The sequence below is a fragment of the Mytilus californianus genome, unplaced genomic scaffold (genome assembly GCF_021869535.1).
Source record: "Mytilus californianus isolate M0D057914Y unplaced genomic scaffold, xbMytCali1.0.p SCAF_3, whole genome shotgun sequence".
Taxonomy (NCBI): Eukaryota; Metazoa; Mollusca; class Bivalvia; order Mytilida; family Mytilidae; genus Mytilus; species Mytilus californianus.
This window is the reverse complement of record NW_026262679.1, coordinates 129379599-129398861: the sequence shown is the minus strand read 5'-3', so window position 1 is coordinate 129398861 and position 19263 is coordinate 129379599. Positions and strand designations below refer to the sequence as shown.

At 31.7% G+C, this 19263-nt stretch overlaps 1 protein-coding gene across 1 annotated transcript; it reads right to left on the bottom strand.

Annotated features, from left to right (window-relative positions):
* Window positions 1-5760: 5760 nt before the first annotated feature.
* On the bottom strand, window positions 5761-19218 carry LOC127736202 (protein JTB-like). The gene is made up of 5 exons (XM_052246797.1): window positions 19109-19218; window positions 14521-14582; window positions 12377-12453; window positions 11653-11732; window positions 5761-6763 (listed from the first exon to the last, which is right to left on the bottom strand). Exons 1-5 carry the CDS (start codon window positions 19162-19164, stop codon window positions 6601-6603), a joined length of 438 nt encoding a protein of 145 aa, XP_052102757.1. The 5' UTR covers window positions 19165-19218; the 3' UTR covers window positions 5761-6600.
* Between the last annotated feature and the right edge of the window lie 45 nt (window positions 19219-19263).

Sequence of the window (19263 nt, the reverse complement as noted above, 5' to 3'; positions counted from 1 at the left end):
TGACACATTATTTACAGAATAATTCTATATAGTGTAGATCACAGGTAAATAATAAGTCTTCTATTGAAGTCAATAGTTGTGTATTAAGTTGTGTATTTTGCTGTGTAATAAAGTGTCTATTTAATTATGCAATACATGATACATAAACTGTGGTCAATTAAGATTGGCATTAAAGTAGACATGATTTCAATTAATACTCATACTCTGAACAACAAATTTATTAATTTTGTAAAAAAATGTTTACTTCCATACTTCTAACAACAAAATTATTATATTTAAATTTACCTGTGTACGTTGTTTTATTTAACGCCATTTTGTCAGGTAAGAGTTGTCTTATTGACACTCTTCCTACATCTTTTTTTATTACTACCTGTAACATCTATGTTATATAGGCACCTACGTTTTAATATTGTATTTATACTGTGTGGTAGATCAAATTAACTTATTCGTTCAGTGTATGTTTACTTGTTTTTGTTTAAATGTCTTTTTACTCGAGTTAAGCCATTTCAATTGATATTTTATAGTGTGTTTTTTTTTATGTTGTATGGGAGCTACCATTTGATTTTGATGGGGGGGGGGGGGCTAGGATGAAAAATTTTGTCCTGCATTTTTTTTAAGTTGTAATCTCTGTCCTGCCTTTTTATTTTTCACTCTATTCGGTCCTGCCTTTTTTTACATAAATTGTCATCCTGCCTTTTTTTTTTTTGCCAAGTTGCTCATCCTGCCTTTTTTTTTACTCAAAACTCCTGTCCTACCTTTTTTCAAATTTCTTCCTACCCCCCCCCCCCCCCCCCCCCCCCCCCCCCCCCCCATAAAAATCGAATGGTAGCTCCCTAATGTTACACTACTGTCTCAGGTTAGGGTGAAATTGGCGCAGTTAAAACGTTTAAACTCGCTGCATTTTTATGCACCTGTCCTAAGTCAGGAGCCTGTTGTTCAGTGGTTGTCGTTTCAGTGGTTCATAGGTGTTTCTCGTTTTTTATACAGATTAGACCGTTGGTTTTCCTGTTTGAATTGTTTTACACTAGTCGTTTTGGGGCCCTTTATAGCTTGCTGTTCGGTGTGAGCCAATGCTCCGTGATGAAGGCCGTTCTTTGACCTATAATTGTTAACTTTTTATACATTGTGACTTGGATGGAGAGTTGTCTCATTGGCACTCGTACCATATCTTCTTATTTATACTGTATCAGTACTTTTACTTGCCTTAGAAAAGAATTGGAATATCAGTATTTGAAAAGGTGTTGGAATCCACTTTGATATCAATAAATAGCTTGTACCAAATTTCGTTTAATTACTAACACAAGCATAAGATACTGATAAAATGCTTTCATAATTCTTATCAACTGCTTAAATTTGATATCTTACCTTCAAATCCTAAATAGTAACATTTATATATTGTGATTGTCAAAGGAACTATTTGCAAGTGTATATCTAAAATTTCGTAGCTATTTGACGGCTCTTTTCTTAAATTAACACTGATTAAGGGCAAATAACATATCAAAAGTTGGCAGTAGATGATTAAAATGGTGTCTAAACTTTTTGAAGGTCATAAAACACATCATAAGTTTCATAATTTGTCTTCAATTCAGAATTCTACACGATCTTAAAATCTGGAGTGATCACATAGACCATTATGGCTTGATCAATACAAAAGATAGCTCTTATAAAATGCTTTCAAAATATCAAAAGGAAAAATGGGATAACACTACATGTTTTCCTGCTATAAGCAAAATAGAAAAATTTCCTGAAGATTCCTTTTATAATTTATACAATTTATAATTACCTCCCCTTAATACTGTTAATTCAAAAATTTTAAAGAATGGACAAAAATGCGAGACTAATTATTACGATTTTAGGTATCAGATATCTGAATGTGAGCTCTAATTATTGCGATACTCAACCAGTCGCATTATTTGCATTTATAAAAACCTTGCAATAATTTCTGAATTTAAAGTTAGTTTAAAATAAATGGGGAATGTGTCCATGGGACACAGATGACTTAAAGTCTATTTTAGATTTTAGCAAGTGTATATATATTCACGGAGTGTGTACATAGTTAAAGACTTTTTATCCATATTACCCTCAAAAGAGGGGTGTTCCTAACAGAGGAAGCTTATACGAAGAAAAGAAGAAGATGATGCCTCCGCTTGCATATAACATTATCAAGGGACATAACTCAAGAACGGTAAAAGTGACGCTACCCAAATTCGTACTTGATCTGAGTTTTGTGGTAATAAGCTTTGTGTATAAGTTTCATAACATTTGGTTGAGGCAAACTTAAGTTAGAGAACAGAAACGAAAAATTCACCAATTTTCGATTTGTAAAGGGGCATAACTCTAGAACGGTAAAAGTGATGCCACCAAAATTTAACTCGATCTGTGTTTTGTGGTAATAAGCATTGTGTATAAGATTCATAACATTTGGTTGGGGCCAACTTAAGTTAGAGAACAGAAACAAAAAATTCAGCAATTTTTCCATTTGTAAAGGGGCATAACTCTAGAAAGATAAAAGTGACACCACCCAAATTCAAACTTGATCTGTTTTTTGTGGTAATAAGCATTGTGTATAAGTTTCCTAACATTTGGTTGAGGCAAACTGAAGTTAGAGACAGAAACCAATTTTGGGACGTACAGACAAACGTACAGACGGACAAAGGTAAATCTTAATGCCACCTCCGCTTCAGCGGGGGCATAAAAAAAATGTAGTCAAGCAAAATTTTTCTACCTTTGTAAAAATATATGTAATCTTAAGATAAAATCACATTAATTTGTCAATTTAAATGAAAATTCTTATCAGTAAATTGCATTCCTGCATCAAAATTTGGTGACTTGATTCGAGTTCTGCTATTTTACAATCCAAGATGGCAGACCTTAAGTGTTATTTGTCAATTCTTATCCAAATAAATGTGATGTCATTGAATACTTTTTTAAGTTTTTTTTGCTGCAACACTGCAAGCAAAAGTTAATATAGCCTACAATACCAGACTTTCCACTCCGTCAATATTTGAGATAACTGTAAGCAGATCTCAAACTTTACCAATCTATTTCTCAACAAATTGACTTTCATTATCATTTGCCACAACACAAAAGGAAAAGACACTCTCTCTACAAAAGAGATAGACAGTCATAACATGGAAATTTTAAACAAATGCACCAGAAAAATACTGTGTATGTCTCTGGTAGTAATTTACCCGAGACGTATAAAATTAGTCAGGGGATAAAATTGAGAATGGAAATGGGGAATATGTCAAAGAGACAACAACTCGACCAAAGAGCAGATAACAGCCGAAGGCCACCAATGGGTCTTCAACGCAGCGAGAAAATCCCGCACCCAGAGGTGGTCCTCAGCTGGCCCCTAAATAAAATTGTGTACTGGTTCAGTGAAAATGGACGTCACACTAAACTCCAAAACAAATAAAGGAACTAAAATTAAAATTAAAAAAACATACAAGACTAACAAAGGCCAGAGGCTCCTGACTTGGGACAGACGCAAAAATGCGTCGGGGGTTAAACATGTTTTGTGAGATCTCAACCCTCCCCCTTACCTCTAGCCAATGTAGAATAAAGAAACACATAGCAATACGCACAGTAAAACTCAGTTTAAAAGAAGTCTATATACGTAGCCACACACTGAATTTCCCTAGTCACCCTGGGGAATATAATTATTGTCATAAAAATTGAAATGTTTGAAACGTTCTAAGTCGGGACTGTTGACAGCCAACAGTACTGCCTATTGTTTCCATGGGAATCGTTTGGAGTGATTTTCTCAGAGGGGGAAAATGTATATAGACTTTGACTTCTTATGCCCTGTGAAAAAATGTCGGGCATATCAATTTACTCCAGTCAGTCTGGTTCTTCCATCCGTCCATCTGTCTATAGGATGTATAGTTTATCCATGGAATTTCCATTGTTAACAAGGAAGAACCTTTTGATTTTATAGAATAGGTGTGCATATGTGATCATATGTAGGAGATATGCATGTTTGATCTTCTCTAATAAAAGAGGTTGTTGAACTTATGCATTTTTATGGAAATATGACTGTAGGGTACAGGGTTTGTCTGTCAAACTACTCTTACATTGTACAAGACTTAGTTCTTTTTATTTTGTAGAACAGTATTTAATTGTACATGTACTGAATTTGTGCAAATAGACAGTACTCCTTTTTCAATTTTTCATTTTTCACGAAATTACCAATTGTTGAACCCAATAATTAATTTTTGGGGAAGTTTTCTATATAGGGTACATAGTTTGTCTGTCAGACTCTTCTTACAGTTAACAAGGTAAGCACCTATTAATTTTGTCAAAGTGTTGTACATATACAGTTTTGCATGGCCTACAATATTTAGGCTATACATGGTCCTTTGCACAGCAAAAATGAAATATAGACAAAATGAAGAGTAAAATAAAATTTTAGTTTTTATTTAAAATAAATGTGCAATAATTCAAGGACGTATTACTAATAAATAACAAGATACTATCATGATGATTTGTAATAGAAACAAAAAATAATGTACATATGAAATACTAACATTAATAATGAATTCACAAATATGTTTCAGTTCTAAATCATGTCTATATATGAGATTTATTCCTAAATTCATTACAAATCTTCCAAATCATACATTTATTACAACCATACAGCGTCAGGAAAATATCTAAAAAATTCGTAAGGGTTCCGCGGAACCCAGTGTCTCGCCTACTTTTGCTGTTAATCGCAGACTCAACAAAAATGAGAAAAAAAAACTAATAAAAATATTCCTCTCTATACTATTTTTTTATTGTAAGTAGCTTCTGTCCAAGTTTGGTAAAAATTCAGGATAGTTTATGAATCTAATAAATGTTTTAAAAACTTAAACTGCAGACTGTATGTAATGTTAACTGGAAGAAAAACTAAGTCCATTTATAAGTAAAATACGGAAAAAATGGAATTAAATTTTAACAAAATTTCCTTCTAGATACTAGCTTTTAATCATAAACAAGCTTCTGTCCAAGTTTGGTACAAATCCAGGATAGTTAAAGAATGTTGTTAAAATTTTAAAAACTTTAACCAGAGTGAATGTAATGTTAACTGGCAGAAAAACTAAGTCCATTTATAAGTAAAATACGGAAAAAATGGAAATTTTTTTTTGCAAAATTTATTTTTGGATACTATCTTATGATCATAAACAAGCTTCTTTCCAAGTTTGGTAGAAATCCAGGATAGTTTAAGAAAGTTATCAAAATTTCAAAAACTTTAACCACAGAGTGAATGTAATGTTTCCTGGCAGAAAAACTAAGTCCATTTATAAGTAAAATACGGAAAAAATGGAAATTTTTTTTGGCAAAATTTACTTCTGGATACTATCTTATGATCATAAACAAGCTTCTTTCCAAGTTTGGTAGAAATACTGGATAGTTTAAGAAAGTTATTAAAATTTCAAAAACTTTAACCACAGAGTGAATGTAATGTTTCCTGGCAGAAAAACTAAGTCCATTTATAAGTAAAATACGGAAAAAATGGAATTTTTTTTTTACAAAATTTACTTTTGAATATTATCTTATGATCATAAACAAGCTTCTGTCCAAGTTTGGTAGAAATCCAGGATAGTTTAAGAAAGTTATTAAAATTTCAAAAACTTTAACCACAGAGTGAATATTTGTGGACGCCCCCCGCCGACGACGACGACGACGACGACGACGACGACGCCGACGGAATGTAGGATCGCTATGTCTCGCTTTTTCGACAAAAGTCGAAGGCTCGACAAAAATGTTTTCTTAGAGAGAATACTTTCAAACCATTTATTTTCTTGAAGTGATAAGTTCACCATTCATTTTCTTCACAATTAAATTAAATAACTTATGTTTTTGAATAAATTCACACCCTATGTGATACTATGAAAGTATTTGTATTCATGCGGATTATGTATTGCTGACTTATGATAACCCAATATAAGAATTTGATAAACTGAGTGTCGATGACAATAAATGTGAAAACACTTCACTCTCTATATATAGCATGCTTGCATGAAGCTTAATTTATTACCAAATTTCATGACGCTCTGATTTGTAGTTCCTGAAAAAAATGTGATAAAAACTTCATACATGGCCATTTTGTGTGAGAATAAATCATAAATATTGGATAAACAGGAAGTTAATAACAATGGATGTGAAAACACAGCACATGGTAAAGAGTGCTAACATGAAGATTGATACCAAATTTATGGAAGGATTTATGGTTCCTGAGAAAAATGTGACAGAAAAAATATGGAACAGATGGACACATGGTGGACTGACAGAAGAAAGGCAGTACATCTGTTTACCACAGCTCCCTCAGAGCAGGATTATAAATATTCTAAAGCAGAAATTTCTAAAATTCAAAAAATAATGCATATTGTTCTTACTCATTAACTTCATATTAGCGAATTCTGAATAATTCTCAAGATAACCTAGTGAACAACATCCCATGAAGAAAACTACATTCACAATAATTTATCAGACTACCCAATAATGCATCTAACAGCAAAACTTAGGTTAAACCTAGATAATATGTCACTACAACTTGTATTTTATTTGATATTGATAAACAATTCTTCTCCACAAATTAACTGTCACAAGTATCTATTATAAACCAGATGCTAACTGTTTATTAATTTTTTCCATAAGAATTCCATCCAACGTTTTCTGTCTTCTTCTGACATATACAAAAGCCACAAGTCCTATCACTATATTAACAGCCCAAAATATCCAGAAATTTTTCTCATCCATATCTGGTGTTATTTCACAGCTGTAAAAGACATAAAAGGCTAAAATGTATAGTGATTAAGAAATAAGTAGATAAAGCATGTTGATCTCACTTTCAGTAACTGTGAGCCTTCTTTGAAATTTATAGAATTGTTGTTTTCTGTAATACATGTACTGATTTTATTGAATTAAGTGGTATTTCTTTCACAGGTCTTTATTTTATATTTTATATGTACATAAATCATTTCATTATTCCATTGACCAAGGTAAAGGGGGAAGATGTAGTACTCACACAATTAGCACAACCCTTCCACATGTTATGTGCTGTCCTAAATCAGCGATTTCCTCAGTTGTTGTCACTGTCTCTTCAAGTTTTGTGGTCAATTGTGAAATTAATGTTGATATTTTGGTTTTCTCTATTTAATTTATAAATAAATAACTTTTCTAGACTCAGGTCAATAATTAGCTTGTAATATATAGGATGTTGAAACTTCCCACTGTACAAGTCCATACCAGGACCTCTTAATGTGTATCATTTGTTTGAACTGTTTTGTTTTGTTGCTATCTCATGAACATTCCCCTTACATCTTTTTGCATACATATTTGACAAAGTTTTGCACAACCTATTTAGTATTTCTTTTAAATCTGACAAATTGATCAAATAAATGCTCTGTTTGCAATATTTTTTCACATTGCAAATACAATTTATCTATAACAAAACAGAGATAAAACGTTTGAAGTAAATCTGCATCAGATGTATAGCTATCTTTTAATGGAAATAGATAATCAAATCGACTTATGCAATCATTTCTTTAAATTGAGGAGAATCTGTTACTTACATGTAATTGATTTTTCACCTCAGTTGTAATTATTTTTTTTTTCAAATCTTAAGCCATACAATCTTGTATTCTTTCCAAGTTACAGACGATTTTTTACAAATGTTTTATACTTTTAAGATATTATCTGTTTCAGGGCAGTTTAAATAAGTGTATACAAAATATATTTAATATGTAAATGTGTGACATGACATGACAGCAAAGAAATTTTCAATGTCAGCAATAATTCAATTTTTCATATTTTGTCCATTGTTTCAATGTTCATGCCATTCAAATTCTGTTTACTGTATACATAACTTTTAAGGACTATAATATCAAAGATATTGGATTATTGATATAACAAAACAAAACGTCTGATATAATTTTGTGAGGTTTTATTTTTATTGTCGTATTTTGTATTTCAAGACAATATCAGCTGTCAAGACATCTTTACCAAAAATTCTTTTCCTAAGACCAGGGTTTTTTAATTTGTTGGTTCACAGATTTTTTATGTGAAAAAGTCGGGATCGGGCGGTCGGCAAAAAAATTAAAAACAAGAATGTGTCCATACAGGGCCTAATCTATGATTTTGGAGAGGGAGAAGTGACTTCTCCTTCCATGAGAGAAAAGGGAGAAGTGGTCAATTTCTTGGAGAAGTGAGATTCCATTACCGTTTCAGTTGCATAGTGTTCTCGTGCTTATCACTAAGGAAATTGTTTTATATGCAATAAAAAAAATACTTGCAGTTTTTTCATGTTATTGTACAAAATGTATATATAGAAAGTTCTTAATAAAAAGGTTTAGACAATATAGTTGTTATTTATTCATTGATACCATTTGTACTGTCAACTTGAATTTAAGTTTAAATAAAATTTGTTGCTTGAGACATGAGGGAGTAGCCTAGTATTATTATGATGCATTAAATTCATGTGCATCTGCCTCAATTTATTTTTAAATGTCCAGAAAAATATGACTCCCAGTTTATTTGATGAATTTCACATGACTGGGAATTTAATTTATATCACCACTTGTCATTATTTTGTAAAACATTATTGAATGTCCGGCAGGACATCATGATACATGTAGTTGTAAATTGAGATTCTCGTAAAAGGTTGTAAGCCTATAAATGAAAATATCTGTCAATCACATATTAATTAACCGATAGAGCTAATTTCTATCATTTTTTAAAGATATCTTCCCTATCAACGAAATGGTCGTGAAAAAAAATCCACTGCTGATCACAGCTGGTCGAGTGTTGTACGTTTGCAATCACATTATCCATCAGCTGTCTTTCTACCTTTTATATTTCAATTTTTATTCAATGAATATAATAAATCTACCGTTAATTTCCACCCTTAACCTACCAAATAGTACAATTTGATCGACTCGTAATAAATAAAAATAAAACAAATCAGCTGACAATGTGAGTGATTACGCAACATCCTCAGATAAAAGTCATTGTAAAATGATAACTTTAACAGACAGTCAGTTTTCCGTTTGAATAGTTTTGAATGTTATATCCGAGGATGTTCAAAGTCGCCGTTGTATTTATTTAATTTGATCATAGACAGTATTAGTCCTGGGTCGTTTCGAAAATCTCGATTTTCCTTGTCAGTCGCCATTTTTTTTTACCTGGAAGACTTGTAATTCACAAGTTGTCTTCCTTTTACCGATTTTCATAGCATTTTGACTTCGCCATGAAGTCAGTCGGCTGGCAAGATTTAGTGATTTTCAAAATTCTTTGGTGACTTAAATCGTCATTTAGCCGGCAAGATTATGGCCTGTGTCCATAGTACACGGATGCCCCACTCGCACAATCATTTTCTATGTTCATTTACAGTGAAATTAGGGTCAAAACTCTAATTTGGCATTCAAATTAGAAAGATGATATCATAGGGAACATGTGTACTAAGTTTCAAGTTGATTGGACTCCAACTTCATCAAAAACTACCTTGACCAAAAACTTTAACCTGAAGCTGGACAGATGAACGGACGCACAGACCGAAAAACAAAATGCCCCTAGGTAGGGCATAAAAATTCTTACAAGATAGAAATATTTATAAATTTGATAAATATTTCAGCTTACTAACAATAGTTTTAGTATGTTTTTTCTTAATTTTTTAGTTCCAAACATTAATGAACAGCTGTTGTAAATGTACAATGCATATCATCGTCACCTAAGTTTGTAAAAAGGGGGTGTGTCTATGGACAAACAGGAAAGAAAAGTACATTTCAATCAACTTTAAAAAAAACAGCCACTTGTTGCTTATTATCAACTTTCAGGAAACAAAGTGAACAAGCATTCTTAGAGTATTGCATGGCAATACATAGTCCCCTACCAGTTAAAAATTCATTAAACTGGAACAAAATGCTAACTTGTTATATAACTTGCCATGGTGTAAACAAAAAGAAAATATCATCTCAATATCTTCAAGCATGACTAAAAACAGTGTGGAAAACTGATTATATGAGTGAATTTTTCAAGTCCAAGGACCATAACTCTGCACAAAATTATTAGACCCAAACAAAAATTTGAACTTGATCTGTAACTTGTCATGATAAAACTATATACCAATTATCAATCAATATTGTATAAGCATGATGAAAAAAAACCTTAGATATGATTAATAGTTCTCTAAAATTAGATATGATGTAGTACAGTGTATATCTATTTCAAATTATAATCAAATATAATTAATAGTTCCAAATATTTTTTCTTTCATTTGTCACAAACTAATATAGATTTGTAACTTATCTATAAAGTGTCAACAACTTTTATCTACACAATGTAATGTATTGAAATATATACATAATAAAATAAATTATTATCTAATTAAAGGATTTCTCTTCATAATTTTTTTTTATATATATAGCATTCAGAAAATTAGTTTATACTAAATAACTAACAAACCTGCCAAAAAATTCTTCAAATAATTGAACAAAGAATGTCTTTTAAAAAATTAGTTATCTCCCTTTGTACAGAAATATGGTTTAACATACATTGTAGTACTCTAACATTAGATATGGTCCAGAGTTATGGTCCATAACTCTGATTAAATCATCAGAACGGAACAAAATTTGAACTTGATCTATAACTTGTCATGATAAAACTAAATACCAAATATCAAATCAATATCTTCAAGAACGAAGAAAAAAAGTGTGGAAAGCTGATTTGCCGGACTGACAGAAGGACAGACAGACGGACGGAGTGCAAACCTAAAGTCCCCTTCGACTTTGTCGGTAGGGGACTAATAATGAGCTTCAAGCACGAAAACACATGAAATAAAAATTTCAAACACATCGCATGAAAATATCACTTTACCATCAGAGTCATAAACGAAGTAGACCTGTCCAATGAAAAACGAGGATAACGGTTTCATCCTTTGGCAGGCAATCTCACTTTTGATATCCAAATGGAAGAATTTTTTTTTCAATCTATGAACAAGAAAATTCCAAATTGTTTGAGGATATATCTGTTCCTTTTAAATTGACATCCTTTCACGTTTGGACAGGTCCATTTCATCTATGAGATGAAGAATCGTATGGAATTATGAAAAAAAGGAAAACAAACTTATTGTAATGGGCTTTTAACATAGGTTTCATTTCGCAAAATAATTTGCATAAACAACATTTCATGGTCAGTTTTGATATCTATTTTTAGGCACACAAACACTACACTTTATTTTTAGATTTTTATTCTTTGAGAAATGTTTTAACATGCTTAAATATTGCATTTAATTTTTGGAAAAAGTTGTTACACAGATATTTTTATTTATATTTCAGGGGCAATTTATTTGTTTGGGTCGGCAGGAATAAAAAAGCATGAAATGTCAAATTTTTTTTTCTTTCTGAAAATCGCCAAAATAGGGTCATGGATCCGTAAACCACAAATTAAAAAACCCTGAATCTAAATATAAATTTTGATTAAGCAAACAGGTTTGACAGTAGATTTTTTTGTAAATGTTACAGTGCTTGTTCAAAAGGCTTTGTTCATATTGTCTTTCCACAATACCTATTGACCAATATGTGTTTCCAAGTTGCAGTGTGAATTCAGCTCTTCAAACTGATTAACTGCTAAAAAGATTTATGAACTATTAACACTTATGTAAGTATGTACCTTCTCCAAAATTTGGTTCCATCTTTACATTCAACTGTCTGTTTGTACCCTGTTTTAGAACATACTGGCACTTCTGCTCTCTACAAAACGATTAGAAAATCAGTAAATTTTTACTCATACTTTTATTGTGATGCCTTTCAACATATCAAACAACATAGATCAGATTAAGCATCAATATTTGGTCTACAGACTGATTCTGCCAACAAAAAATCATACATATGCAGGTTAAATGATGATTTATATTACAACGAGTGCCACATGTGTAGCAGGATCTGCTTACCCTTCTGGAGCACCTGAGATCACCCCCGGTTTTTGATGTGGTTTGTGTTTCTCAGTCTTTACTTTTCTATGATGTGTTTGTATACTGTTGTTTGTCTTTTGATAGTTTCTAGTTTTTTGCCATGGCATTGTCAGTTTGTTTTGGACTAATGAATTTGAATGTCCCTATGATTTCTTTCGCCTTTCTTTTATTAAAGCAAACAGACCTAGAAAAATTCTCATTATATGATTTTAAGTGCTTGTCCGTCTATTTATATCTATTTATGTTTATATCAGGTAGTGTGACCATCTGTAGTCATGGGAGGTCATCTCGATGGTGTACTAGATGGTGTCTGGTCTAAAATATGCACAACTTCTTATTGCATATTTTATTCTCGCCAAAGATTTTTATCTGAAACATATTAAAAAGCTATAACCAATAATACATTTCTAAACTTTGACTAACCAGTTCTTTTTTACTGCATCTAAAACATGTCTGAGTATTTACTATATCTACATCTTTACATGCTGTTGTGTTTGATACTGAAAAATAATTTCAATAATTAAACATTTAAAGATATAAACACATTTATCAGAAAATACATTGCACAAATATTGTACATTTACCATGATGAATAAACTGCTTCGCTGAGCGCAGCTGGATACGCCCGCAGAGGTCCAACCCTGAACAGTTGGGACAAAAATGGACACAATATTCAAGCTTGATACAGGTCTGAATTTGGATTGTAATTAAATATTTGACATATTATAGGTTTCTGAATAAATGTAGTCAAAAGAACTTGAAATTGGTTATATGAATTGAATTTATATTCAATTAAAGATTTCTTGCTGTTGTGCAATACACTGTGCTGTTGCCCAATGCTTAGTAAATCTGTTGTCAGACTATAAATATCAATTAATTCTCAGTCATATTAGAAATTTATGAAAATGTAAAGGGAGTTTACATCAATAGATACAAACAATTCACCAAAGTTTCATGAGAATTGCTGACAGCATTTTTGAGTTATTGTCCGAAAACTGGAAAATCCCCCCTTTTTTAATGAATAAAACCCCATAACTCAGAAATGTAAAATGTAAAATTTATAAAATTCTAAACAGATCTTACATCAATAGATATAAACAATTCACCAATGTTTCATACGAACTGCTGAAGGTGTAATACCACCAAATCATAGTACGTCACATCCGGTTGCATACGAAAATAGGTCTAAAAAAATATTCCCTTGAATTTGACAGTTGTAGGTAATTGATCCTACATTTCATTGCAGTAAAACATTTCTGGGTCATAAACATATATCTTGGGTATTTCAAAGCACCATTATTTTTTTATTTGGGGTTTCTATAAAATATTTTGGAAACTTGAGGTTACATGGTTACTAAAGCTTGTACACAGGTTAAAAAAGGGGGAAAATTTGATTGGTTAACTTCCAGTGATGGTTATTTTCTTATATGCAATGAAATGTTATGTGAAATTTTTTCTATAGTACTGGACAGGATAAAACTTTACTCATGCCAAGTATTTCTTTATTTGAAACAAAGATAAATTCTGCACAATTTTTTGAAAAGTGCAAATTTAACAAAGACTAATAGGGGAAAATCAATGGTGGTATTACACCTGAAAGCATTTTTCATTTTTGGTCCGAAAACTGGAAAATCACCCTTTTTTTACGAATAAAACCCTGTTACTCAGAAACGTAAAATCTAAAATATATAAAAATTGAAAGGGAGCTCATGTCAATAGATATAAACAATTCACAACAATTTCTTGCAAGTTGGTGAAAGCATTCTTGAGTTATTGTCCGAAAACTGGAAAATCCCCCTTTTTTTAATGAATAAAACCCCATAACTCGGAAACGTAAAATCTAAAATTTATAAAAAACGAAAGGGAGCTCATGTCAATAGATATAAACAATTCACCAAAGTTTTATGCAAATTGGTTAAAGCGTTTTTGAGTTAATGTCTGACATGTTGACGACGGACAGACAGACAGACGGACAACGGTATACCATAATACGTCCCGTAATCGGGCGTATAAAAACAATAAGCAAAATTAAAGAAAATCAAATCTTATTTTTTCAAAAGTACCCCTGTACATGAACCTGCATACCTTTATTTATTTTACAGATACTAAATTCAGATAGTTTTACATAAGAAAATGTATCTTAAAATACATTGAAAAACTGCCTATATCTGTGTGTCTTTTACTGGGAATCTTTTTTCTCAGTCTCTTCTTTTTTTCTTTATAGTGGTCCATGCTGCCACTACTTGTTAATTTGTATTTGTAATTTTTATCATTTGGATGTTTCTTTCTTCTTTGTTATGTACTGGTACCCGGTAATATATCATATGTTTAATAATACCAGACCACAACCACTTATATGGATACAATAACTTGTAGTCATTCTAAATAAGTGAGACTATAAAGTATTAAGAATCTATATACTAATTTGCATGTTTTTACTAGAACAACATGTAATGGAAAATATAAAAAATTGATATTGATATTGGGGCACTTGAAAATAGCACACAGGCATATTATTTTAAGTGCTTTTTCATGCATATTCTTTCTCTTAATATACATGTACGTACTTAGTTTTTGGAAGTCTGTTGATGCCCACACACTCTTTACTATTAATGTTATTACAGAAAAGCTGAAAAAACAAATGTAGATTTTCTTTAAACATGTTAAATATGATTTTCTTTATCATATTTGGAGGCCACATTTTGTGCATGTACCTGGCTATGATGACCATGTGTTTTTTGTTGATGCTTGTCTTTGTTTATACATCTGTTGTTTTTGGGGGGTTTTAGGAGGAGTCAGGTGTTGGTTGTTGGTGTGGTCTATTGTACTGTTTAATATTTTAGTTAATTCCTGTTATCCTTAAATGTAATACAAATCTTATTCATATTTAAGATTTATTGTTAGATTGTGGAAATCAAATATGTTAGCCTGTTTCCTTAGTATTAATATTCATCCACATGTGCAGTACCCAAATAAAAATGAAGAGGCTAGCCAAATAAAAATATGGACTATATGGTAATATCCATAAGATCTAATGGAGATATGATTGTCTGGCTGGTCAGTTAATATGTTTTAACATTCAACACACAAAGACTACAACCATATTTAGAGTGAAAAATGTTAAATATTATATGTATTATTTGGATGTTAATACCAGGATGGACTATTTATTAATAACATCGAGACTGCAGAGATGGGCACATGGCAAACACAATTGATTATGTTAAATGAAGGTGGGATAAACCATTTTAACCACTCATAAAGAAGAGGCATATATGCCTAAAAAAAAATGCTCTGGATATTACATTTTTGTGTAATTCATATCAACCATTTTAAATAAGTTTCTTTATAATAAATCATCAAGGAAACAAAAATGTGTACCCAAATTTTATTTTATTTCCTGAATGAGGTTTTTCTTAATCTCCATCAATAAGAAATATCAATATATACCTTAATGCTAACTGTGTAACCCTCTTTAAATAACGAATTATTATTATTATTATTATTATGTTTTTGTTTAAACCTTTACATTGATTTTTCTGTTGATATTTTAAAACATAACTTAAAAAATTTCTGCTATAACAATTAAGAAAACTTATGGTCCTACATCCTGTTGATACTATCATGACTATGTACTTATATTTTGGCATTGTTTCTGAGACTGTTTTGATGACGTTTTTACACTAAATCTGTTGGATGTGTACTGATCACATGCTGATCAATACTAACTTTAGTCTAGCAGATCATGATTAAGTTGTTGTTGTAATTGGCTTTGAATTAGCTTTCAGTAACTGTGAGTACTCATAGATTAGTACCTTGTGTCTTTTATCTTTGTGTTAGTTGTTTTTGTGCTAATGTGATGAGTCCAGTCATTTCCAACTGATTTTTACAGTTTATTTGTTTTTATCCTCTGCTGTTACAACACTGTGCCAGATTAAGGGAGGGTTGAGCACTCACAAACATGATTAACCCCACCACATTCTTTGTGTGATTGTCCCAAATCAGGAGAGTTTCTTTCCCACTATTGGATCTGATATGATAAAAGATCTCACACAGACATGTTTATAAGTCGGGGAGTTCTGGACACAAAAGAACCGAACATAACAAAATAGATCCTTCACCTTATAATTAGTGTAACATGTTGTTATAAGGTATCTATAGACCATTTAGGGTGTAGTTACTGTTGTAACTTGTTGTTCTAAGGTATCTATAGACAATATTTGGTGTAGTTACTGTTGTAACTTGTTGTTCTAAGGTATCTATAGACCATATAGGGTGTAGTTACTGTTGTAACTTGTTGTTATAAGGTATCTATAGACCATATAGGGTGTAGTTACTGTTGTAACTTGTTGTTATAAGGTATCTATAGACCATATAGGGTGTAGTTATTGTTGTAACTTGTTGTTCTAATGTATCTATTGACCATATAGGGTGTAGTTACTGTTGTAACTTGTTCTAAGGTATCTATAGACCATATAGGGTGTAGTTACTGTTGTAACTTGTTGTTATAAGGTATCTATAGACCATATAGGGTGTAGTTACTGTTGTATCTATACGGACCATATAGGGTGTAGTTATTGTTGTAACTTGTTGTTCTAAGGTATCTATTGACCATATAGGGTGTAGTTACTGTTGTAACTTGTTGTTATAAGGTATCTATAGACCATATAGGGTGTAGTTACTGTTGCATCTATACGGACCATATATGGTGTAGTTACTGTTGTAACTTGTTGTTATAAGGTATCTGTAGACCAAATAGGGTGTAGTTACTTTGGTAACTTGTTGTTATGAGGTATATATAGACCAAATAGGGTGTAGTTACTGTTGTAACTAGTTGTTATAAGATATATATAGACCATATAGGGTGTAGTTACTGTTGTAACTTGTTGTTATAACTAATATAAGGTATCTATAGACCATATAGGGTGTAGTTACTGTTGTAACTTGTTGTTATAAGGTATCTATAGACCATATAGGGTGTAGTTACTGTTGTAACTTGTTGTTCTAAGGTATCTATTGACCATATAGGGTGTAGTTACTGTTGTAACTTGTTGTTATAAGGTATCTGTAGACCAAATAGGGTGTAGTTACTGTTGTAACTTGTTGTTATGAGGTATATATAGACCAAATAGGGTGTAGTTACTGTTGTAACTTGTTGTTATAAGGTATCTATAGACCATATAGGGTGTAGTTACTGTTGTAACTTGTTGTTATAAGGTATCTATAGACCATATAGGGTGTAGTTACTGTTGTAACTTGTTGTTATAAGGTATCTATAGACCAAATAGGGTGTAGTTACTGTTGTAACTTGTTGTTATGAGGTATATATAGACCAAATAGGGTGTAGTTACTGTTGTAACTTGTTGTTATAAGGTATCTATAGACCATATAGGGTGTAGTTACTGTTGTAACTTGTTGTTCTAAGGTATCTATTGACCATATAGGGTGTAGTTACTGTTGTAACTTGTTGTTATAAGGTATCTGTAGACCAAATAGGGTGTAGTTACTGTTGTAACTTGTTGTTATGAGGTATATATAGACCAAATAGGGTGTAGTTACTGTTGTAACTTGTTGTTATAAGGTATCTATAGACCATATAGGGTGTAGTTACTGTTGTAACTTGTTGTTATAAGGTATATATAGACCAAATAGGGTGTAGTTACTGTTGTAACTTGTTGTTATAAGGTATCTATAGACCATATAGGGTGTAGTTACTGTTGTAACTTGTTGTTCTAAGGTATCTATTGACCATATAGGGTGTAGTTACTGTTGTAACTTGTTGTTATAAGGTATCTGTAGACCAAATAGGGTGTAGTTACTGTTGTAACTTGTTGTTATGAGGTATATATAGACCAAATAGGGTGTAGTTACTGTTGTAACTTGTTGTTATAAGGTATCTATAGACCATATAGGGTGTAGTTACTGTTGTAACTTGTTGTTATAAGGTATCTATAGACCATATAGGGTGTAGTTACTGTTGTATCTATACGGACCATATAGGGTGTAGTTATTGTTGTAACTTGTTGTTCTAAGGTATCTATTGACCATATAGGGTGTAGTTACTGTTGTAACTTGTTGTTATAAGGTATCTATAGACCATATAGGGTGTAGTTACTGTTGCATCTATACGGACCATATATGGTGTAGTTACTGTTGTAACTTGTTGTTATAAGGTATCTGTAGACCAAATAGGGTGTAGTTACTTTGGTAACTTGTTGTTATGAGGTATATATAGACCAAATAGGGTGTAGTTACTGTTGTAACTAGTTGTTATAAGATATATATAGACCATATAGGGTGTAGTTACTGTTGTAACTTGTTGTTATAACTAATATAAGGTATCTATAGACCATATAGGGTGTAGTTACTGTTGTAACTTGTTGTTATAAGGTATCTATAGACCATATAGGGTGTAGTTACTGTTGTAACTTGTTGTTCTAAGGTATCTATTGACCATATAGGGTGTAGTTACTGTTGTAACTTGTTGTTATAAGGTATCTGTAGACCAAATAGGGTGTAGTTACTGTTGTAACTTGTTGTTATGAGGTATATATAGACCAAATAGGGTGTAGTTACTGTTGTAACTTGTTGTTATAAGGTATCTATAGACCATATAGGGTGTAGTTACTGTTGTAACTTGTTGTTATAAGGTATCTATAGACCATATAGGGTGTAGTTACTGTTGTAACTTGTTGTTCTAAGGTATCTATTGACCATATAGGGTGTAGTTACTGTTGTAACTTGTTGTTATAAGGTATCTGTAGACCAAATAGGATGTAGTTACTGTTGTAACTTGTTGTTATAAGGTATCTATAGACCATATAGGGTGTAGTTACTGTTGTAACTTGTTGTTATAAGGTATCTATAGACCATATAGGGTGTAGTTACTGTTGTAACTTGTTGTTTTAAGGTATCTATAGACCATATAGGATGTAGTTACTGTTGTTACTTGTTGTTATAAGGTATCTAAAGATCATATAATTATAGGGTGTAAACTGTAGTTACTAGTTACTGTATCATGTATGACAGAAACAAGTGTCTGTCATTTGTGTCTGTGGTATCAGTGAAATTAATTTGTGAATGCAACATGTCCAAACTATCTTTTTAGCTTGTACTGAAAGACAGACATTTAACAGTGTGTATTCCAATGTCTACCTTATTAATAAAAATACGGCAAATGCCATTTTCTTCTTGTTGCAAAACTCAATCATTTTCGAAGAACATTGCCACCGTGGAAATAAACATTTAACTGATTCAAAAGTCTGATTCATGGGTGACATAAATTGCTGAGAATGGTCGAAAATGCTTCA